Genomic DNA, 23892 nt, shown 5'->3' on the forward strand with positions numbered 1-23892 from the left:
TGTTGTTACATGTCCCCTTGTGGCACCAAATCATGTTTCATGTGATGTTTTTAATTTTGTAGTTAACAATCTTTCCGCCATGTTCACCCTTGAGTCATTTATTTTATTTAAGTTTACATCAGCATCCCTCTGACAATCTTGCAGAAGAAACCATCGTCGCTGGAACATGTCAGAAATTTCCAAATATTTTGAGATATTAGACATCCAGCGGAACGCCTTGCTATTCCTATTTTCTAGTTTTTATATATTTTAAATGAGATAAGGAGACCAACCACTAGATGAGTAATACAAAATGGGCCTACAAATGGTAAAAAGACAATCTTCCTGGTCAAAGACTTTGATCTTCACAATGATTTCATTAGCAAATGCTAAACTTCATGAACCTTATTGCTATATTATCTACATGTAAATGTTTATCAAACAACAATCTATTATCGATTGTAACACCCATGTGTTTATAACAGAGGAATGTTAATAAGTGGGTGCCCTGCAGATGGTAGTTGTAATATTGTTTCAGGCAGTTTGAATTTGATCTACCAATTGAGATATTTTCACATTTACTAATGTCGAAACGCATTTGCCAATTGTCAGCCCTTTTTCCAAGATTTTCCAGGTCTTGTTGCATAGCAACACTGTCCTCTAAAGACTCTCAGCAGATCAAAACAACAACGAGCCATCAGCAAAAAGCATCAGTCTTGAGCTTTGCACAATATCTGGAATGTTATTTATGTAAATAAGGAATAAAACCAGCCTCAGCACTGAACCCTGGGGCACACCTGATGTTACCCTATGTAGAGCTGAAGCACCACCATTAAAACTTATGATATGTGATTGCCTCCTGAGCCAATTAAAAATCCACTCTACCAGATGCGGACGGCCGCACTCTTAGATAACTTATAGACCAGTTTTTGTATGGGAGACTACATCAAAGGCTTTGGGAAAGTCTAATACAACCATATCAGTTTGAATCCTATCATCAAAATTATTAATATACTCCAAGATCGTAGGCAACAGCTACGACTCACACCCCTTGAGCGCTAAATCCATATTGACAGTCATTGAGCGACTGCTTTCCGTCAAGGTGGTCGTGAATCTCATGAACAAAAATGCGCTCAGCGACCTTGCTGGAATACGACAAGGTTACAAGACTGTAGCAGCTAGATCCTAGCATTTTGTACACAAACTATAAATGGAATGAGGTGAATTAGCAACAGAGTAAAATATGATCCGTATCAAGCTATTCCTTCTTGTTACAGTATTTGAGCAGTAATATTTACATTTAGGTGTAAATGTATATATATTTACTTCTCTACCGAGAAAGAAAAAAAAGCCGAGTAAATATAATGAACCATAAATGTTGTTAGAAGGAACGGCTTTTGATTTTTAATAAAATTAGCATACTAACATGTCTTTCGATGCTAACATCTTGTTTTAGACTGTAGAAACTAATAAATGTAATAGTAAATCAAAAGAAGTACTTGACATTGTGTTGTAACTGGTGTGTGATCGCGTTTTGAGGTATTATGCAGCCTAACGATGTCTATCGCAATGGTGATAAAGCTATCAGGTTAAGAGTATAGGATTCACGGCTTTATTGGCTTTTCGGTGCTATTGGCATATAAGCTACACATGACCTCACAGACGCTCTCATTCTAGTGTTGTAACCATGTATGTACCTGCACGTTATTTAACAGTAATTGGTATTACACAATAAGCTTATATTGTGCTTTATTTACATTTACCTGGTAATACCGATATTTCTTTGGGTGAATGACTACGTTTGGAAGTCATTATCGTGAATTATTATTAGAACGTTATTCAACGCGACAAGGCAAATCCTATATTTCACGCGAATGTTAATTACCCAAATTCTTATATTGAGATGTTCTACAACTATCGAAGTAAACACCTGGTAAGGGTAGAATATTTTTAGGCTAGTTGACGTCGTGTTATTATTATGTTTTGTTGATATTTTATTAGTCGTAGATTTCGCTGTCTAAGTTGCGTCGATTAGGTCAAGGTCGTTTTTGTTGCTTAGCAACCGTAAACTCCGTTTGGTAGTAAAGTTGTCTGAAGAGTACTTTTTGCGTCAGGGCAAGAACTTTAATAAAGAGGATTCGATTTCAAAAGCATGGATGCCACGAAACGACCAATCCAAATAAATCCAGAGTTTGCAAACTATGCTGAAGAACATGGAATATTTGATATGTACAAGGTATATCTAGAACTTATATATAGCAAATATCTAACTCTTTTACGAATAGAGCTAGAAAAATTTGTTCATGACTGTTGAATATTTTCGTCAATACTACTGTGTTCTAGTATGAAAAACCACACAAATCTTATCATAAAAAATTTAATTCAAATTTTTTATCAAAATCTTCGGTTACTGTTGTAATAATTTGTTGGTAAACGAAGTTATGTTTTGTTTTTAGAAAGAAATACTGGATTTTCTAAAAACCAAATCACCAGACAACTGAAAGATTTTGATTTGTGCAACAAAGTTTATTTTAACACTTGAAATTAATTTTTAAGATTTTGTAATAAAGTTCATCAGAAAAATAATAAGATTATTGGTACAGATGAACCTCAAAATGAAAGCGTACATTTTTAATCGTCCATATTGAATTGTTTAGAACTGTGATATTTTTGTGGGATATTTTGTATATATTCAAAGCTTTTCAGTGAAAAGCCAGTAATGCGAAGGCTGGATTTTATGGAAAGCTAGAGGGTGTCAGCTGTGACAGAATGTGCCTGGCTTTCCACTCTGGAAATCAAAGGTAGAAAGCCAGGCTGGCTTTCATGGAAAGCTAGGGCTTTGAAAAGGTAGCTTTTCACAGGGAAGCCAAGGTCTCGCTATATAAACCGACACAGATTAGATGCTTGAAAGAATTCTCAGTGAAGAGAGCAAGGAAGCTGATTTAGTGAATCACCGTTATTTTTTGACACAAAATCTTTGTTTGGTGGTCGGGCTCAAGAGTCCATCGCCTAGCAGCAAGGCTGTTAATTTGATTTGCCTCTAGGTTGGCAGTAGGGACTGTCGTGAGATTTGTGACAGCATTCTGCTGTGGGCGAGCATCGCCGTGGTAATGAGGGCTGGTGGCAAATGAGAAGTTGGTTTGCCATCATAACAGCTTGGTGCTGCGTAGCAACATCCTTATTGTCTGGATGACAATTTTTAGAGATCATAACATTGAGCTGTTGGCTTTTCATGCAAGCTGGTTTTGCATTACTAGATTGCATTACTAGATTGATGACAGAAAACCTGCGCTTGGCAGTTCATCACGGTTTGTGCAATAAAGAACTACGGTCAACTCCTATTTTGTTTCTTATTCTGGTTTACACTACATATATCATCATAGCTAAAATATAGTTATTTCTTTGTGAATGGTTTAAACTTTTGAGCAAAATTTGACGTCAAAAAATTTGCTGAAGGGTCTAAATATTAAAATTTTTTCTTTCAGCGAGACCCTTCAGACTGCTCATGATATTTTGAATACTAGTGTAAATTAGTAATCAAAATATTTAAAATCAAATTTTTCATGTTTCAGTGTTTATAAAAACGGATAGACAAATTATATAATTCTATAAATTCGTGAGACATAACATTTTTGGTAAGCATTAGTATGGAGTTGATCATATTCTAAAATTTGAGTGAACCAATTTTGACTTTGCAAAAACTTCCAGAATAGAACGTTCGTGCCATCCTATGATGATATCTGTGAGTTTTTTTAACAACTGTTGGTACTATTTTGAAGAGATTAATGTCCAAGCTACTGACGGACATGCCTGAAGATCCCCTTGTTTACCTTTATGAAAACCTCAAACAAGAAAATGATGACTGTAAGTTCTTTGCTCAACTCTTCATGTACCATACTATAAAGATTAACTAATTGTTTGAAATTCAGGTTTACGCATGTCGTAGTATAATGCTTCAACGTTTGATTTGTTAGAACCTCAAGTTGCCAAAGTAGAAAATTTTAATAATTTTTATTACAAAAGTTACTACTGGCAAATCACTTTTTAATAGCAAGGATTGCAAGCATAGTGTTATGTGCTTATTATTGTTTCTTCTCAATGACATATTTTATTTCCTGTTAAATACTCATGCAGAGTTCAGCACTTCTGTTCTGGCTAACAGAAACAATCAAGTACAATTACTATCCTTCGCATTTCTATAAAACTTATCTGCTTTCAAACGCAACAATAGTGATTTTGATGGGATTTCTTGAAGCCTTTGATGGAACACAGGAGACACTTACTAATTATATGAAATATTTGAAATGTATGAGGATGCAGATGACATTGATGGAAATAAGAGGACGGTCACTGTCAAGAGTGGTTGCATCACTTCTAGTTAGACTAGAGTACTATTAAACAGTCAATCCATTATGTCAACACTGATCAAGACACACTTGCTTCATTGGTGGCTAAGTACCTTGATGTCTTTGAAAAATTCTTGGGTGCCATGATAGAGCTGGCAATAAAACTGCATGTTTAGGAGGGTGCAGACACCTATGAACGATAAAAAGTATCGAATAGTCTCTTTTTCATTAGAGCAAAGGTTGAAAGAGAGATAGACAATCTCTTGCTTCAGTGGCATCTCACCAGTAAAACAAAGCAAATAGGCGACTCCAGTAGTACCCATTGGAAGACCCAAAGGTGGCATTCGTCTCTCTGGAGATTTTAAGGTGACCCTCAATTCCCAACTGATAATAGACTAATACCCTATGCCATCTATTGAAGAATTGCAAAAGAAGTTGAGTGGAAACACTCTCTATTCAAAACTAGACATTTCACTTGTATTTTCCCCATAGATATATAAACCTAGATTGGCCAATAGGGAAAAAGCCTGTCAGACTTAAATAGCATGACGTAACGTCATTGTATTGTACCTCATGCTTGACTGCACTGCTGTTAACAATGGAGCTAATCAGGAGAAGGTGACAAAATCACATTTATTTTCACATAAAAACCTTCTTGGATACATAATCCAGTAAACTAAAGCAATTCTGTGATAATATCTGATAACCACCATAGATTAAAAGTATAAAAGCTATGAAATGTTGCACACAAATCATGAGCCATCAGGGCTTTATTTGCCACCCTCTCCTATCCCCATTCTCTCTTTTCCCCTTCTCTAAAGAAGAAGTGAGAAGGGGAAAAGAGAGAATGGGGAAAAGAAAAGGGGAGCAAATAGCCCACCCACCCGAAGCGCCAGACCCTGGCTAGGTGAATAGACTAATATTATGCTGAACTAAACATGACTAAATATGATGAGCCTGTGAAGTTTTGATCTGATCAGGGAAATGGAATCAATGGCTTTCTTAGTTAGAGCTGCAACGAGACCAAGGAATGCAGGGTCGGACCAGACTCAGGGTCAGCAATTAGGGCCAAGAGCGGGTCGGACCGGATCAGCATGCGCAATTTTTTATTCATTTAAGGTTAAGAGATAGCTCTATTACAGCCTAATGTTGTTACATCAATAAACTAAGATAAAAGAAACCATTATCAATCACCAATCATTATATTTTGTGGCTTGGTTTATAGATGCAATCTACAATTTATGGCTAGACATTGGAGGATCAATGCTATTCAATGGGTGATAGATTAATGGCATGATTTGGCTAGTGTTTTTATTACAGATTTTATTTTCAACTGCTATTATAATCAACAAGAGATTAGTTAAGAAATACTTTACAAATATAGAAATAGATAACCCAGCATAGTGGAAAACAAAAATCCATCACTTCTCTAACACTTCTGGTATTAGTGAAAGAAACTAAAAATAAAATAAATTTGCTGGATTGAAGGTTCTTAGACGCGCTTTTAAGTTCCTCAGGATGCCTTCGTCGTAAATGCCTCAATAGTATTGAGGTGGACCCTTCTTTGTAGCTTAAAGGTTGACTTGCAACAAAATTCACATTACAGTTATTTGGTATCAAAATATTCACCATGTCTTACTCTGTTGTGTTGTAGGTGCCAAATACGTGGAAATGTGATTACAAGCTCTTAAAAGCTCAAAAACGAAAAGCTGCTGTAGATTGGAATCTGTTTATTTATCTGACGTAGTCATTACAGTTTGGTTATCGTCTTGTCACGTGGTGTTCTCACGTGAATTGAAAAACCAATAAAAAGCTCAATATAAAACTTATTGTAGCACTAGTTTATGACAAACACTTCGGGTTTTACCGAATACCCCGTATCAAATATAGATGCTCGCCACTTTACAGTTTTGTTTTGGCATTATTCAATCGTTAAGTCGTAATCTGATCACGTGACCCAATACTTTGAAAATAATTTTTGCAGCACTTTTCGATTATCACAGGTGACCAACAGGCTCGTCATAATTATTAGACAATGATATGTACTCCTTTGAGCTAAGGTTAAAAAGTTTAACGATTTTTTACTGTAAGTTATAAGATATCAGTGCTAAAACTGACAGCATTACAATGACGATAAAACAGACGCGTAAGAACAATAGACATGGTTTTATTGAATGCGTGAAGTATATTTGTGAAAATATTTCAACGAATGAGGTTGCATGAAGGTGTAAACAGAAACCATCCTGTAACAACTACAGCCCATTTGAGCCGTTTTGGAAAGCGAATCTAAACTACGGCGGTCTCGTGTGGCTGCGATTAATTGTTCGCTTTTTAGCTTTTAAGAGCTTGTAATCACATTCCCATACATTTCACACCTACAACACAACAGAGTAAGACATGGTGAATCTCATGATACCAAATAACTGTAATGTGAATTTTGTTGCAAGTCAACCTTTAACTTGCTTTTGCATATTGTGCAAATAACTTGGTATTTTCTTTTTGTGACTGGCTTCTTCATGAACTCCCAGACCACCGACATGTTGATTATTTCTTGCCGAAAAACGTTGTGAAACCTATAGTCCAAAGACTATTGTCGCAGACGTAAAAATATAGTATTGACTCACCTTGTTTTATTTCGCCTGGTCCTTCCGCTCTAGGACTATATGCGACTCAATTTTAATCGCACTTAAAAAGCGATATACAACTGCTGTTGTTTAGCCATAAACCTACCCGTGTCTTTGTATAGGAAGACCCGAGGGTTGAGTGGCCCGACCCGAGCACCTCTGACCCGGTGGGTCAAGACCAGGCGAGCTACCCGTGCCAGCTCTATTCTTAGCTTCATAATGCGCCCTAATCGAAATATATCTCTTTGCTATCTCACGAGCTAGGCTACTAGCTTGATGATTACACTTAAACAATAGCATGATGTTGAATCTCAGCAACTTTTCCATGGTGGCAATTAGTGCTAGCCTGGGAAAGTTTTTCACCAATTCAGGACTACTAAGCAACATTCTCGTCGCTTTCTCACTGTGGTTGCAAACCTCAATCACCACAGGCGAAGACAAAGTCAAGCCACCACGATTCTTAACTGTGATTAGGGAATTTGTTGCCTGGTTTAAATCATAGTTGGTAACCTCCACAATGCTAGTGAAACAATCATTACACTTCAGCTTTGGTGACCTAGCCAGCTACATAGCCAGCTGTAAAATAATCATTCTGTCTCATTTTTGACTTAAGACATACTTGCATACTCATCATATTTAGTCATGTTTAGTTCAGCAAGATATTAGTCTATTTACCTAGCCAGGGTCTGGCTCTTTGAGTGGGTGGGTTATTTGCCCCTCCCCCCTCTCCTTTCCCCTTTCTCTCTTTTCCCCTTCTCACTTCTTTTTTGGAGAAGGGGAGGGGAAAAGAGAGAATGGGGATAGGAGAGGATGGCAAATAAAGCCCTGATGGCTCATGATTTGTGTGCAACAATTTATAGCTTTTTTAGTTTTAATCTATGGTGGTTATCAGATATTATCACATAATTGCTTTGGTTTACTGGATTATGTATCCAAGAAGGTTTTTATGTGAAAATAAATGTGATTTTGTCACCTTCTCCTGATTAGCTCCATTGTTAACAGCAGTGCAGTCAAGCATGAGGTACAATACAATGACGTTACGTCATGCTATTTAAGTCTGACAAGGCAACAGATGGGAACAGCTATTATTGGCCAATCTAGGTTTATATATCTATGATTTTCCCAAATCAAGATAGCTGAGAAATCAAAACATTCACTCAAAACACTCACTCAAAACACACTCACTCCAAACACACTCACTCAAAACACAGTCACTCAAGACACACTCACTCAAAACATTGAGTAGTGACTATCATTACTTATAAAGGGCTATTTCAGTATAATCATCTCCATAATAGATTGCTCCTGCCCTTGCTATTCCATAAAGGGCCATGGATGGGTTATTACAAAAGATGCCAGGAGTATTGTGCTAGCCAGATGACATCTTTATCACAGGAAATTTTCAAGATGGCCACCTTCGAGCACTGCGTGTGGTGTTATATGCTCTACAGGAGCATGACCTCTGCCAGAACAAAGACAAATGTACACTCTTACAGCCATGAATTGTCTATTTAGGACACTGCATAGATGAGGATGGCCCGCACCTAACCACTGATTAAATATCGGCAGTGCAGAAAGCACCACATTGTTAGAGGAAAAACAATTGTTAGAAGTTCCTACCTGACTTGACTTCCTACTTACACCCATTGCACCTACTGTTAGGCAAACAAACACCCTGAAAATGGTCGGGGACTCCTCGAGCATTTTAAAAGGTCAAGCTGATGCTTTCTACAGATCGAGTTTTAACTCTCTATGATACGAACAAGCCTTTTCTCCTTGCTTGTGATGCCTCAGCTTATGGTCTAAGAGCAGTGCTTTCTCATATCTTGCCTGATGGTCAAAAGATACCAGTTGAAATTGTGTTTTATATGCTGAGTCTTAGTGAAAAGAATTACACCCAGGTTGAAAAGAAGGCATCTATCTTTGGAGTCACAAAGTTTCATATATACCTGTACTAGATGAATGCTCGGGGTTGCACAGGTAATAAAAACATTTGCCATTTTATCTTTTAAATGAAGGTGTTTGTTTATTTCTGTGTGTGTCCGGCCAATGCATAATTCAAATATTTGAAAGTTCGAGGCATAGTTAAAACAGATTGTTGAAAAACATCTCTTACTTTTTATGCTACACATTTGTTCAATATTTGTGACAGGCTATGCAGTTACCATTGGCCAAGTTTTTTTACCCAATGAATTGGAGTAATTTAAACTAGTCTAAATATCTAGTCTAATATGAGCAGTGTCTGCCCTATTTAGGCATTAAGAAAAAAGATTGCATCTCATGGGAATTCAACCTGTACATTTGCCAGATGCACAGATGTAAAGCCAAGCTCACTACCACTAAGCCATGCAGCCAGCTTGTCACCTAGAAATAATTGTACTTATAATCGTTATGCGGCATGATCTCTCATGCAATCATGATCTTTAAGCATGTAAGGTTAAACAACTATTCTATAGCATGGCAAGCAGTTTTTTTATTCTTATAACTTTATCACTATAGCCGGACATGATAGACTAACATGGGTGATAGACTAACAAACACTCATATTTATATATAGGTGGTAAACATTTCACAAAGAAGCAGGCATGGTTCAGTGGTTTGTGCGCTGGCATACAATTAGTAGGCCATTGGTTCGAATCACAGAAAGACCATTACTTGTGTTAGGAAGAGCATTCAGCCACAATCGCTGATGTGCCAAATCTCATGAGCAAAGGGTCACAATGTAACTTGTACCAGAATATACCACTTGCATTAGTGACCCCTCTAAATGAGAAAAACCAAAAGAAGTAAAGAAAAGTAGACTTTTCACCCCTCTAACAGACAATAAGCCCCTCACAATCATTCTGGGACCTCAAACAGTTATTCCATCAATAGCTGCAATGAGGATGCAAATGGGCAGACGTTACGACCAAGCGCAACTATGACATCAAAAAAAAAGTGTTCAGGCGATTACGTAGACATCGTGTCATGCCTGCCACAGTTTTGTCATTACATACACAGTGAGCAACTAAAACTGGTTTGCATATACCATTTTTTGCATAACCAGTGACCTTTGGTTGTGTACCTAGGAGACCGAGAAAAGTCCAGTTCTCAGCTAAGTTTATCATGCAATCATAAAGGAATGGACACAACTCAAGGCGTAGGCAGAAGTTGCTAACTATGCACACCGCCATGAACTATCTACTAAGGAAAGCTGTTTGATGTAAGGTTCATATTTGGTTATTTTTTATTTCTTTAGCTCCAGACTGCTAAAAGAGTTACACACTAACCCTTTGGGTATAGTGAAGATGACGATAACAGGGTGCAACTACATATGGTGGCCAAAAATCGACCAAGAGATTGAAATGATGGCTAGATTTTTTACACAGCACAATGCTTACCACAAAGCACCTCCTGCTAATATTCATCATTGGATACCATCTGAGGCTCTATAGAAGAGACTTTATTTCAACTCCACAGGCCCAATGAACAACCTCATGTTTCCTATTGTGGCGGACCCTTTCTCGAAGTGGCTAGAAGTGTTTCATATGTATAGCACTGCTATTCAGGCCACAGTTAAAGTACCATGTACATGTACCTTACTTGCAAGAATGGATCTCCTACAGATTTTGGTCGGCAATAACGGCACCACAGTTCTCTTCAGATGAATTTAAGTCTTTTATAGACAGTAATGGCATAAAACAGATTACTACAGTTTCCCAAAAGTACCACAAAAGTAACAGACAAGCAGAATGCTCTGTTCAGTCATTCAAGCAGTCATAATAAGCAACTCAGGGATTGCTCCTGTTGCGCACTAACCAGTTTCTTTTAAGTACCGTACAGCCATTAATATGATCCCCGGAATAACACTAGCTGAAATATTGATGCCACAACATAAGGGCCTGGCTTGAACTGCAAAGTCCAAACATGGATGTGACGACTACCATTGTTGCAAAAGTGACAAGGCACACCTTAGGGACCTTGGCGTGGTATAAATCATACCTGACCAACTTGACCAGATGGTTATCAAGTACCATAATACAAGCCATTGAATGATGTATGTATCGGGCACAAGATGCTGTTGAAGACCAACTGTGTGTTCATAGACACCAGAACCAATCACACCAGAGCAACACGGTACCTCACACTGCGGCAGACCAGCCTTGTGTCCGGCAATGCCAGGACCGACTACGCCAGAGGAACACGACGCCTCACACCACGGCAGACCCATTGTTTCATTTGGGAAGTTCTCACCATGATAACCACATCCCAACTCAGAACTCCACTAGTATTGTATCAGCTGATGATAACTCAGGCACTTTAGACACGCCATCTGAAACCCTCAGCACACAGCTGAACCGATACTCGACTTACCTCTCACTGTACAGCAATCTTCTCGAATGCGATGACCATCTGCTTATCTTAAAGAATAGGAATTTTAAGCTGTGGACTGAGGAATCGTGTTGGATACTTCCTTGAGAAAGGGAGAAATTTTGTGTGCCTATTATCTGATATCATTACTGTTCTCTAATGACATATGTTATTTCCTGTTACATACTCATGTGCAATTCAGAGCTTTCATTCTCGCTAATAAAGACAATCAAGTAGGATTATTATCTCTCACATTCTTATCAAACATATCTGCCTTCATTTACCACACATAAAACAGTTTGCACCAGAATTTGAACCAATAATAAGACTTTTGTAGTACTATTGAAAAATGTTTAGTTTTCTGCATATTTTTGCTAAAAAATCCAAAGCTGTTTCCTATAATAATTAAATTATAAATTTATGAGATTTGAGGATGTTTACCTTTTAAAAAATATTGCTCAAAGAGAATAGAACAACAAGACAATGATGAAAAAGCAAATTTAGCATTTATATGTTCTATCTGATTGGTGTAATTGTAGTGCCTCAAGTCGCTGTGATTGGTCCACCTGTATCAGGAAAATGGTGTGTTGCTCACAAGATTAGCACTACTGTCAACTCTCCTCACCTCAGTCCAGATGACATTCTCAGTGATGCTCCTAAAGAGCTTCAATTAGAAGTGAACCGCTATATACAAGAAGGCGGAGTAAGCAGTAGATTCTAGGGTGATCCAAGATCATTTTCACTAGTTCTGATAGCGGTAGGAGTGAGGAAGTTTTTGAAGTTATAGGAGGTTGTATGAATCACAAGAGTTATGGAGTTGTTGATGAGTCATGAGTCTTCTGAGTCATGTAAACCTGGCAACAAGTTGTTTAAGTACGGGAACCTGCGTTAGCTGGAGGAAGGAAATAGTTACAGCAAATGTGACAAATTACCTAGCTAATACTGGATTAAAAATTTGGGATGTTTAAGTATTTGTTTTTTTCCTTGACACGCAGTGATCTTACAATATTCAGTTATTGACAATCCCTGACTAACAATCTCATAGGTTCATAAAAAATTAAGCTGCACAGCTTGTCAATTTCAAGCATTGTCCGAAGAGTCAAGGTGGCTCTCAAGAACTAGGTTTTCATTTAGGACTACCGGCCGCTCATCAATGCCTGGGGTTCCTTTACATTGAAGGTTTTCATTTCCTAAATGATTTGTACCAAAGAATCTGTTGCATACTATCACTTATTGGTCACTTATTGGTCACTTATTGGTCACTTATTGGTCACTTATTGGTCACTTATTGGTCACTTATTGGTCACTTATTGGTCACTTATTGGTCACTTATTGGTCACTTATTGGTCACTTATTGGTCACTTATTGGTCACTTATTGGTCATTTATTGGTCACTTGTTGGTCACTTATTGGTCACTTATTGGTCACTTATTGGTCTCTTCCTGATAATTGAATTCATAAAACTTAGTATTTTAGTGGTCATGACAAAAGCATCTCAAAGTGTCTATACTAATGTGATAGATGTACATACTGCTAAGCTCATGTGATGTAATATTAACCAAAACATTAAAATACATCTTATATATTAAAGGGTATTAAATTTTTAAAAAAGTTCTAAGATGGACATTTAAACTTTAGATTAAAAACCCACTGTATATTGCTGCCTTTCGGTGATTACAATTTAAAGATTTTTACAGCAAACGGTTGTAACTTATAAACTGAGATAAGAGATTGTCATTAGCCTTAGTTACCCAAATTCAAAAAATGGTGTATCCCATTTTTCATTGCACTGTTGCAGGGAATCCCTGACGAGCTCTGGGTGCGGCTGATCAATGAAAGACTAGGAAGGTATGTAACCTATATATATCTCTACTTGGTTTGCTTCAGCAGTACAATAAACAACAGGCTATTATAAGTAGATATGTGCAGACAAGCTGAATTTTGATATTTTAAGCTTTTTGACCAACAAAAACATGTCATTCTTCTTTTAAATGAATAAAACAGGAAACAGGGCTCAGAGCAAACTTGAAGGTTTTTATTTGAAAAGGTCCTTAGGGAGTCATATACAGCTATATCACATAAAGTCGTGTTCCCTAGGAAGTCATATACAACTGTGTATATGATGTCGGTAACAAGAGTGTCAAGAATACACAAGTTGAAAACATGATTCTGATAACCGGCTCTCCGCTTATAAGTATAGCTAACCAGCAAATTACAGCAATGCTGTATATTATATATTATATAATATGCTGTATATTAAATACATCTAGTTTTATACGTAGAGCGCATGCTGAAATTACTTCTGACTCCCAGTCAGTTCACTAGCACAAATATTTTATAGTCATGTTAGCAGATACCGTAAAACCTCTATTTCAATGTCACCTTTAATTGAAAGCCACTTTAATTTGCCCTTCACTTTGACATACTTTGGTCTTTACAAACCCATAGGAGCAAGTGATCAGTAGAAAGGTGTTCGCAAAATGGTAGTAATGACTCTGTTTCATCAATAACAATTAATTATTTCATTGTTGCTGTTCGTATGGAAGCCCATTATCTAATTCTAAGGCTTTACGGTTTGATCATTTAAACATTGAAAGCAACTTCATAAAAATAATTGGTAACCGTATTAGGCTAATAATAGTTCTTTTTTTCAATGCAGTCTTGATACTTCAACGTATGTACAAAATGGTTTATCAACTCAGATGGAATCTGTATTGCTATTTTGAGACAAAAACTTAGTCGTAAGTGCGTAAGCTTAAACATGACTAAAAGTTTCTCTTTATTTGCGCAAAAACTGTATTCTAAATGACAGCGCTCAAGTTTTACTCTGCTAGAAAACTATTGTTTGGGCGCTAATATCGACTACTTTAACGGTGCAGAAAATGAGTTCAGGTCAGAAGACAATGTGGAAAGTATTAAACAGTCAAAAGAAGATGAAACGGGTCCAAACCAAAACAACAATCATATTGCAACTGGCAGAGCAAATGCTGCAAATATTTTGGTTTCAAAAATGCTAATTTTTGTTTCTGTATGTATTATAAGTATTGCTTGTTTATGTCACATGTTCATGAATATATATATATATATATATATATATATATATATATATGTAGCCCTTAATAGATTATTATTATAGAACTAATACATTGCAGATTTATAGCATATTATTTGATAGCAGCATTGCTGTTATCTAAATTCGGCTTTCAGTGGACACTTATAATTCCTCTTTTATTGCACATGAAAAGCTAGTTTTGGCTACAAACCAGATATATCCATGAGTGCAATGAGCTTTTATACAACATCATTAACTATAGTAATAAATAAAAATATGCTTGCAAATTGAAAATGAAATGAAAAATTGAAAGCTCCAACATATTGCAACGAAGGTTATAAGGTCGTCGTAAGTTAATTGCAGGTATTAAATATCAACTCGTAGAGGTATTTCCTTGTCTACCAATGCATATTTATTTAGAGATCTACAATGAGTTAGAGGTAAGTTACAGCAGATTTTTTGCATCCCAAAGGGTTGATGTCGCTCCAATAAAAGGAGAGTGAAAAATATAGGTGGCGCTTGCTTCGCCCATAAAAGGGTTAAATTTGTCTTTCCAACTTTCTGACTAGCTATTCGAAAAATACAGCGCTACCCTCTATCTGAACGTCACCTCTAATAAAGCGTCACTATAGGAGATGTGTTGAAAAATAGAGTGCTGTGGCTTTCAAAGGAAGGTTTTTTGATATATATGCTTGACTGCTCTTGTAGGTATGACTGTAAAAGACAAGGTTGGGTGCTGGACGGGTTTCCCGAAACTCCAGAGCAAGCAAAAGCTTTACAAGCCGTGGGTGTTATGCCCAAACATGTCATAGTGCTTGAAGCACCTGACACTCTCCTTCTGGAAAGAGCTGAAGGGAAGAGGGTTGATCCTGAAACTAAGGGTAAGTTTGTATATGCATGTAGTGATATAAACCGGCTGGTTATATTGCAGTTATGATTTACTGAACTTGTTCAAGCCTTGACTGGATAAAATAGCGCATTTAAAGTGGAGGATATGATCAGTATTCATTTAGTCTGATGCATAGCCATAATTTTAAACAGGAATTAATTTATCCTCTATATGCTACTTTCGACAATATATTGACCAACACAGTAATTATAGCCGCAATTGAACCAAATAAAAACATTGATGGTTTACGCTGAGCAAGTTTGTTATAAGGCAAGGACTCCATTGTCATAACCTACATGTATAAACATAACAATGATTTATATAAATATCTAGTCACAGCTTGTACTGATGCATTGACAAACACATGTGCTTATCTACTGACAATTGGCCTTTCCTGACATGGCCGTAACACTTGTGTATCCAACCAAAGCAAAACCCAGTGTACTTCTACAGTTGTGAGAGAGTGTTATTTTTTGCAGAGGTTTGGCATAAGATCTTCGATTATCCGACTGATTTGAGTGTCCAGGAAAAGCTAGTTGAACCAGCTAATTACACGCATGAAACAATAGTCAGCAGGCTAGTTGACTACCACAGACATATCGGGGGCATCATACAGGCATATAAGCACGTCTATAAGACCGTCAATGGAGACCAGCCCAAGAGTGACGTCTTTTCACAAGGTTTGTAGAAGTCAGTAGGAACCTCTCTCCAACCTTGATCCATTTTATTTGCTCGATGTAAGCAGGCATTGCTTAGAGACAATAAGTCAACCTTTATTAATAATAAAAACTACTTTTTTCAGCTTCTTGTCAGTGCTGCTGGTTGTACTAGAACGAGCAGCTGTCAAGAGACAGCACAGCGAGTAGTATAAACTAGAACGAGCAGCTGTCAAGAGACAGCACAGCGAGTAGTATAAACTAGAACGAGCAGCTGTCAAGAGACAGCACAGCGAGTAGTATAAACTAGAACGAGCAGCTGTCAAGAGACAGCACAGCGAGTAGTATAAACTAGAACGAGCAGCTGTCAAGAGACAGCACAGCGAGTAGTATAAACTAGAACGAGCAGCTGTCAAGAGACAGCACAGCGAGTAGTATAAACTAGAACGAGCAGCTGTCAAGAGACAGCACAGCGAGTAGTATAAACTAGAACGAGCAGCTGTCAAGAGACAGCACAGCGAGTAGTATAAACTAGAACGAGCAGCTGTCAAGAGACAGCACAGCGAGTAGTATAAACTAGAACGAGCAGCTGTCAAGAGACAGCACAGCGAGTAGTATAAACTAGAACGAGCAGCTGTCAAGAGACAGCACAGCGAGTAGTATAAACTAGAACGAGCAGCTGTCAAGAGACAGCACAGCGAGTAGTATAAACTAGAACGAGCAGCTATCAAGAGACAGCACAGCGAGTAGTATAAACTAGAACGAGCAGCTGTCAAGAGACAGCACAGCGAGTAGTATAAACTAGAACAGCAACTGTTGCGTCAGGAGCAAATAGTCATGGCGAAAGCTGCTTTGAACTAGAACGCTATGGCTATACACATGTGCCTTGATGAAAACTTGTAAAAGGCTAGCATATTCCTTGTAAGAAAGTGCAGACAACTCTGTCTGCCAGTCACTTATCTTACAGCACTGTTTCATTGCTTTCTCAGTTTGCCGTTTGTCAAGAATAACTGAAATCTCAAACACTAAATTCTTGAGACAATATGGCAAATGCCAACATCTACGCTCCTTAGATGTATCTATATGAAAGTTTACATGATTCTATTTCCATTCTCCAGTTTGCTTATGTTATGGAACTTTTTACTTCATCTCTGCATACATAAAGTAAGTATTTTCAAACTAATGTTTATGAAAATTAGTTTGAAAATGCTTCCTACAGCATACGATGAAAAATGCCATTATAAACCCTTCTTAACTGCCAATGTGCAAGTAACTTCTATTTCTGGGAAAGATTTTCTGCCTAATTACGAATCATTGATTACTTGCAATAACTGCACTCAGAAGCATTAAGCTTTTAAAACTGACAGATTTTTTAATTGAGTCAACTTTGAACTGATGCATCCTCAGTCAACTGTTAAGTGATTTTAATGAATGTTACAGCTGTGGCATATATCAGCCAAGATGCAAGATCACAAGCTCCCAATACTCCCAGAGTGCTACTTTTAGGGCCAACAGGCGCAGGCAAAGCAGTGCAAGCTGCTCTGATTGCATCCAAGTACAACGTTATTAATAGTGAGTAGGCAACTCCTTATTTTCTTGCTGACATCAGGCTATGTGATGCTTATGAGTTATCCTTAGCTCATCTATATATGTAAATAAATATGTATATATATATTTCTCAATGTTTGTCTGTCCGTGTGTTTGTCCAGCTATAGCTTTTGAAATCTTTGAATAACAAATCCGTATCGCAGAAGATTTGATTTCGGACACTTCCGTTTGCCAGTCCAATACCCTACTAAGTTAGTTGATAGATTCGCTAGGCAATATATGTCGCTATAGGGCAGCAATTACTCTACCGCTTTGAGTCATGAGCAGGGTGATTGCTTAACGTCATGAGAAGCTGAGAGCTCATATTAGTATGCTTACTCAAAGTATCCATATGATTAGCTAGCCGATGTAAGAGTCGTTATATAGTAGCAAATACCCAATGGTTTTGCTACTAAGCAGGGTGATTGCACAAGTAAGTGATTGCAATTAGTTAGCTTACTAAAATTTTCTGTTGGCAATCTGCCAGGCTAATAGCAAGTGGTGGGCAACTCTCATTACGTCTCATTATTTATAAGCGGATTTTTAACACCCAGGCAATGCCGGGAAGCACAGTTTGTATACATATATTTATAGCATTTTGGAGAAGTCTGTACACATTTAATCATTTTAGTACATCAAAAACGTTGTCAATGAAACATTAGAGAAGCTCATTGACTTAATGTTTATATGCTAATAAAGAATTGCTAATGTTAAACATTTTTCCACTCACATCTATGTGGTTGGAGAAGTGCAATTTAGGCAAATACAGATGACTACCTAGTTATACCTGTATATTATGTAAACTCATGTTGAACTTAAAAATGCATCTTATTTTGGTATCTGTTCATATTAAAATAAATATTGGCATAAAGTAATTTGCTTTCTAACAAAATGTTGTCAAAAAAAGTTCTCAATTTTTAATCCCATTCCGATTCTTTGTCATTTAATCTCTTTTTTATAAAAACTAATGCAAAAACACATTTTCTTTGTAGTTTCTGTTCCACAGCTGATTCAGCAAGCTATAGAGGGTGAGTCAAAGCTGGGATTGGCTATCAAGCCATATGTTGAACAGGATATTACAGGTACTGTAGAGAATATTATCTACAAAGCTCCGGGCTATGTATAGCCTGCTCTTGCAGTCATGGTTTAATAAAGGGTTCAACAGTGATAGTTTTGAGTAAATTTTAAGGTTTCAAAATGATGAGTTTGTTGTGTTTGATAACATCTTCATCAGAGTATATCCTGGTATTTACAGGTTTAACTATTGGCAAACACAAAAACTGCGGTTAATAGGATTCAGAGGGTGCCTTTCTCCGCGGTTGTCAAACTGGCCTGTGTTCTAGGATAAGCTCATAATGAAACAGCCATAATTTTTCTACTGACTGAAAAATATTGCAAATATTATTGATAGCAGCCTCTTTAGCTGCATGATAGTTATATGTGAGAGGCTGTGCTACTTCAACTCTATTGCCGTGTTAATTTTATTTGTGCTTTTAAATGTAACGTTGCATTTTTTTAGCTCCTACTGGAAACAGCTTCGTTAAAGGTATTTTCACCTCAGAACTCACACCGAATTGTGTAACTCATAATTAATGTTGTGAGTGGTTGCCATGACAATATCCTGAAATGTGCGTGATTATAAAGTGTGCTGTGCTTTAAACATGTCGAGCTTCTGCAGCTTGTAGAACCAGGAGATAGCAGATTATAGATTGGTGCAATTAACCGCTTGTAGAACTTACCCTAGGAAACGAATAGTACCTTTAAGTTTGTTGTTGCAGCATTCACTAACAGGAACAAAATTCTTCGACATGGTGTGTATTACAAAACTGTTAAGTCTACGATTGTTTTACCTAATCTGCGTCATTTATTTGCGAGTGGCATTAGTCAGTATGGTCTGTCTTGTCTTGACATATCTCAACAACAAAATTGTTTACACAACTGAACGTGTTGGGTTTCGACTGAGACAACAAGCTTAGTTTTCAAGCTTCTAACTATTGTGATGCAAGCATAATAGCAATATAAGTATTATCGAATGATCAAACCTTCTGCTATTGCCATTTTGTTTGTTTGATCAGCCGCACGGTTAAAGGCCTTGGAAGATATGTCTACATATTCACAATTCATTAGGAGCCGATATTCCAAGGCTTGGCATACCAAAAATCCCATAACCGAGCAGATGTTTTACCAGCAAACAAGTAAAGCTGTAGATGTCTTGCTTGCTTTCAGTTGTTTGTTAATGCTATATTTGCTTTGGGCTCTTGTGTCTTGTTGGTTTCAGCTCATGCAGTCAGACCCCGACATGAGAGTTAATCAAGTATTCAAACAGATATTGTTGTATGCATGCTAAAACCCAAAATGATGAAAAAATAGTTAAAATATGTTCACAGAATATCAAACGCATTACATAAAATTCTGTAAAAAATAAAGTGAATGAAGTAGTTTATTACTAATGCCAATGTAAAAATAGTATTAAAAATCAACTTATAAACAATGAGAAGTAATGGGAGTTGTCCACCACTTGCTATTAGCCTGGCACATAGCCAATGAAAAATTCCAGTAAGCTAGTTAATAAGCGCCAGGCTTCTAATGAGGTACGCCATGACGTTGCATTAGCGTTGTCCAGATACAGCTATTCTAATAATAGCTATAGCTGGAGGGACACACACATACATACACACATACTTTGAGAAATAATATATATTTCTCAAAGTATGTGTGTTCCACAGCTGTATATATATGTATATATATAGATATTACTTTATTGGCAATAATTTCAGTTCAAATAAAAAAATTTCAAATTATGCCATAGCATAATGAATGTTGCAGATAGCATAGCATACTGATCATGAGACGTAATGGCAACATCAACTTCTATTACAAGGGTATAGATAGATGACATCACTTCCTGTTTTTCAGTACCTGACCACCTGCTGATGGCTGTTATCCGGGAGCGGCTGTCACAGATGGACGCTCTCACACGTGGCTGGGTCATGCATGGCTTTCCTAAGAACATTGACCAGGCCGCCTCTTTGGATCAAGATGGCTTCAAGCCTAATAGGCAAGTCTGTATTGTGATACTTTTTGCAAGCTTTTGAAGCGCTACAACTTCATATAAATGCAACAATATAGATAGATGACATCAATTCCATCAAACCAACTCAATAATAATGAGTTGGTTTCACATACTGTCGCTGTTACATCATCTGTCTCTAGACCATTATGAATATTGCAGTTTTCACTATGATATGATTATCAAGTGAGACTATGATATGATTACTATGTTACTAAATCTCACATAATTTCTCTATTATTTTTGGTGATATATGGTGATATATAACAAGTGGTGATATATAATAGTTAGAAAGAGTTGTGATCTCTTGGGAACCCCTTCTAAAGTTTTTTATGTTTGCTATTAGTCTACACCCTTATTTGAACAGCTGTACATAGCAGACTAATGTATATCATTATCAGATGGTGCAAAGTTTAAGGGTTAAACACCTGAGCCATGTTTGTTACATCTACAGATCTACATCTACAGAATACTCTAAATAAAAAAAGAATGAGCTAATCCGATACTCGGCTGTGGCTAAATGAGCAGATTTTAATTATAGAAACTTTTAGAATCAGTTAGTAAAATTTTTGATAACTAGGCTTATTGCGATTACAGAGTGTTTTTCTTGGATGTACCTAATGACATTGTATTAGAGAGGCTGACACTTCGAGCAACTGACCCTGTCTCTGGAGAAAGGTATCACATGCTTTACAACCCGCCTATCACTCAACCAATAAAGGATCGACTTGTACAAAACCCAAGAGATTCGGAAGAAGAGGTTGGTTTTACTAGTTCAATTTTGTTATAGCCATGCTTCCAGTCAACCCATGTGTTTAATACAGTTGTTATTAGTGACATGAGTTGACATATTAGCCATGTTCATAACAGCCATGTTCATAGCAACCATGTTCATAACAGCCATGTTCATAACAGCCATGTTCATAACAGCCATGTTCATAACAGCCATGTTCATAACAGCCATGTTCATAAAAGCCATGTTCATAGCAACCATGTTCATAACAGTCATGTTCATGGTATTACTGGCTTTTCAAAAGTGTGTACTGCATTGTACAACATTGTCAGATGTTATGTTTAGCAAGCTCATGAACTTGTGCTCTAACTCCCATATTTTTTTTAAATAAGCAGGAATGATGATAACTCTGATGGCTTTATCGTCATTCTAATCGATGAAATTGTATCCTCATTAACATTATACATTAGAGCTATAGTAAATTTTCATTTCAACTATGTATAACATGCAAGCTGTGATCAATTTGTTTACCCACTCATACTTGAGTTGGAGCAGCATTCATATTCTTGTAATTATGTGGTAGTTGTGTCTTAGTCAACTCAATATTTGATTATGTGAAGAGATTTTATGAAAATGTGCTGTGCCTGTAATTAGAATGTAATGCAAAAGTTCCTACTACATTAAGCACTACGAAATATGCACTGGCAACACTCCCATCGCATCCAGCATGACATCCTGTGCAGTAGGTAATATAACCACTGCACCAATACTGCTTACCGTGCATTAAAATAGTTGTAATGCACAAAAATACTACATATTGCACGTAGTGAAAGTATGTAATGCAATTATACTGCTTGGCTGTGACTTGCTTACCATTGCACTAATTTCATGAATGCAACTGCATAGATATTCAGATAAAAATTTACTGCAACTGTAACGCATTTTACATCTGGACATCAGTTACATCAGTTAAGAGTTTTTTTTATAATGGTCACGGCCTTGATTGACTAATAGCCTTAGAGTAGCCCTTCTCATCACCTCATCATCTTCTAATCACCCAATCAAAAGTTACCATAGATTAACACTAAGTTTAGCACCTTCTTTAAAAGCAGTGTTAATCTAACGGACAGTGTTGACAAAGCTGAAGTTAGGAAGTTTAAAAACACAGGTCATGTCTTCAGCTCACCTACACGTATTATATGCCATTAAGTAAGTTACAACCTCAGGTCATGTCTTTAGCTCACCTACATGGATTATATGCCAACAAGTAAGTTACAACCTCAGGTCATGTCTTCAGCTCACCTACACGTATTATATGCCATTAAGTAAGTTACAACCTCAGGTCATGTCTTCAACTTACCTACATGTATTATATGCCATTAAGTAAGTTACAGCCTCAGGTCATGTCTTCAGCTCACCTACACGTATTATATGCCATTAAGTAAGTTACAACCTCAGGTCATGTCTTTAACTCACCTACACGTATTATATGCCAACAAGTAAGTTACAACCTCAGGTCATGTCTTCAGCTCACCTACACGTATTATATGCCAACAAGTAAGTTACAACCTCAGGTCATGTCTTCAGCTCACTTACACGTATATGCCAACAAGTAAGCTACAATCTCAGGTCATGTCTTTAAGTCACCTGCACTTATATGCCAACAAGTAAGTTACAATTTCAGGTCATGTCTTCAACTCACCTACACGTATATGCCAACAAGTAAGTTACAACCTCAGGTTATCAAAAGCTCAAACTTATACCCATTAATACAAAATTGGTTTGGACATAATGATTAGTAATACATGTATATCAATAATTCAATAATGATTAGAATGAAAGAGAAGATAAATCATTGATATCTCATTTTGCTACTTGTGGAGTATTTTGGCATTATTTTTACAGGTTGGCAAAACTCAGTTAAAAGCCTCCTTACCACAGATGCAGCATCATTCAAAGCTTCTCTAAAAATATCAAAAATTTGTTGTCTCTAAAAAACATAGCTTCAAATTTAGCACAAATAAAATATATTAGGTATTATAGGAATTCTGCTATTAAGTATATGAACATACATGTACTTTGTATTAACATTTTTAGGTAAGAAAACGCTTGGCTGCTTTTTATGCATACCAGGAGGAGCTTCAGGACTATTACAGTCAGGCAGCAAGAGTTAATGCAGACCAAGATCCACACACTGTGTTTGAATACATTGAGAGCACCATTGTCAATCCTCCCCCCAAGAAGTTTGCAGCTCCACCTCCGCCAACCGAAAAACCTTAGTCTATATTGTGAAATACAAAAAGTATTTTATAACCTTCTGTGAAATATTATAGTTTAAAACAAATGTTTGTCTTATTTGTGGTAATATTTTAATTAAAATATATACATACTTTATTATCAGGAACAGATTTCTTTTAAATAAATGTCAAACTAAATAAACTCTGACCTTTGTCTCACCTTTGTCTCACCTTTGTCTGATGCCTGAGGCTCTGAATGTTGATGTGGCTAGCTAGGAAATATGGCTGTTATCTGTTATGTATGAAAATATCTGTTCTAATAACATAATGAGTGATACCTGTTAGTTATATTGATGTTTTGTGTTCATT

The 23892-nt window shown here is 36.9% G+C and overlaps 2 protein-coding genes across 4 annotated transcripts in view; one reads left to right on the plus strand and one right to left on the minus strand.

Annotated features, from left to right (window-relative positions):
- Positions 1–1875, minus strand: part of LOC137394981 (AMP deaminase 2-like) — an 86244-nt gene extending 84369 nt beyond the window's left edge. The window contains exon 1 of the mRNA XM_068081758.1: positions 1743–1875. Coding sequence (XP_067937859.1) covers positions 1743–1791 — 49 coding nt within the window. The 5' untranslated portion in view covers positions 1792–1875. The remainder of the gene's footprint in view (positions 1–1742) is intronic.
- On the plus strand, positions 1623–23731 carry LOC137394982 (adenylate kinase 8-like). 3 transcript variants are annotated; one of them, XM_068081762.1, is made up of 12 exons: positions 1623–1668; positions 3759–3843; positions 11839–12002; positions 13098–13147; positions 15060–15232; positions 15720–15920; positions 17337–17468; positions 18476–18565; positions 19003–19029; positions 20400–20541; positions 21151–21313; positions 23384–23731. In XM_068081762.1, the coding sequence occupies exons 2-12, from the start codon at positions 3765–3767 to the stop codon at positions 23564–23566; spliced, it is 1404 nt and encodes a 467-aa protein (XP_067937863.1). In that variant the 5' UTR covers positions 1623–1668; positions 3759–3764; the 3' UTR covers positions 23567–23731. The 3 variants fall into 3 exon arrangements, with proteins under 3 accessions (XP_067937863.1, XP_067937861.1, XP_067937862.1); XM_068081760.1 differs by lacking the exon at positions 1623–1668 and adding an exon at positions 2093–2215; XM_068081761.1 differs by lacking the exons at positions 1623–1668; positions 19003–19029 and adding an exon at positions 2093–2215.
- Positions 23732–23892: the final 161 nt, after the last annotated feature.

The sequence above is a fragment of the Watersipora subatra genome, chromosome 4, assembly GCF_963576615.1.
Source record: "Watersipora subatra chromosome 4, tzWatSuba1.1, whole genome shotgun sequence".
NCBI classification, from domain to species: domain Eukaryota; kingdom Metazoa; phylum Bryozoa; class Gymnolaemata; order Cheilostomatida; family Watersiporidae; genus Watersipora; species Watersipora subatra.

Excerpts from the sequence above, each read along its gene's own strand:
- LOC137394982 (XM_068081760.1), top strand. The coding sequence starts at position 2,132 with ATGGATGCCACGAAACGACCAATCCAAATAAATCCAGAGTTTGCAAAC. Across the intron at positions 12,003-13,097 it reads GCTATATACAAGAAGGCGGA|GGAATCCCTGACGAGCTCTG; the intron begins GTAAGCAGTAGA and ends GCACTGTTGCAG. Across the intron at positions 20,542-21,150 it reads GATGGCTTCAAGCCTAATAG|AGTGTTTTTCTTGGATGTAC; the intron begins GCAAGTCTGTAT and ends TTGCGATTACAG.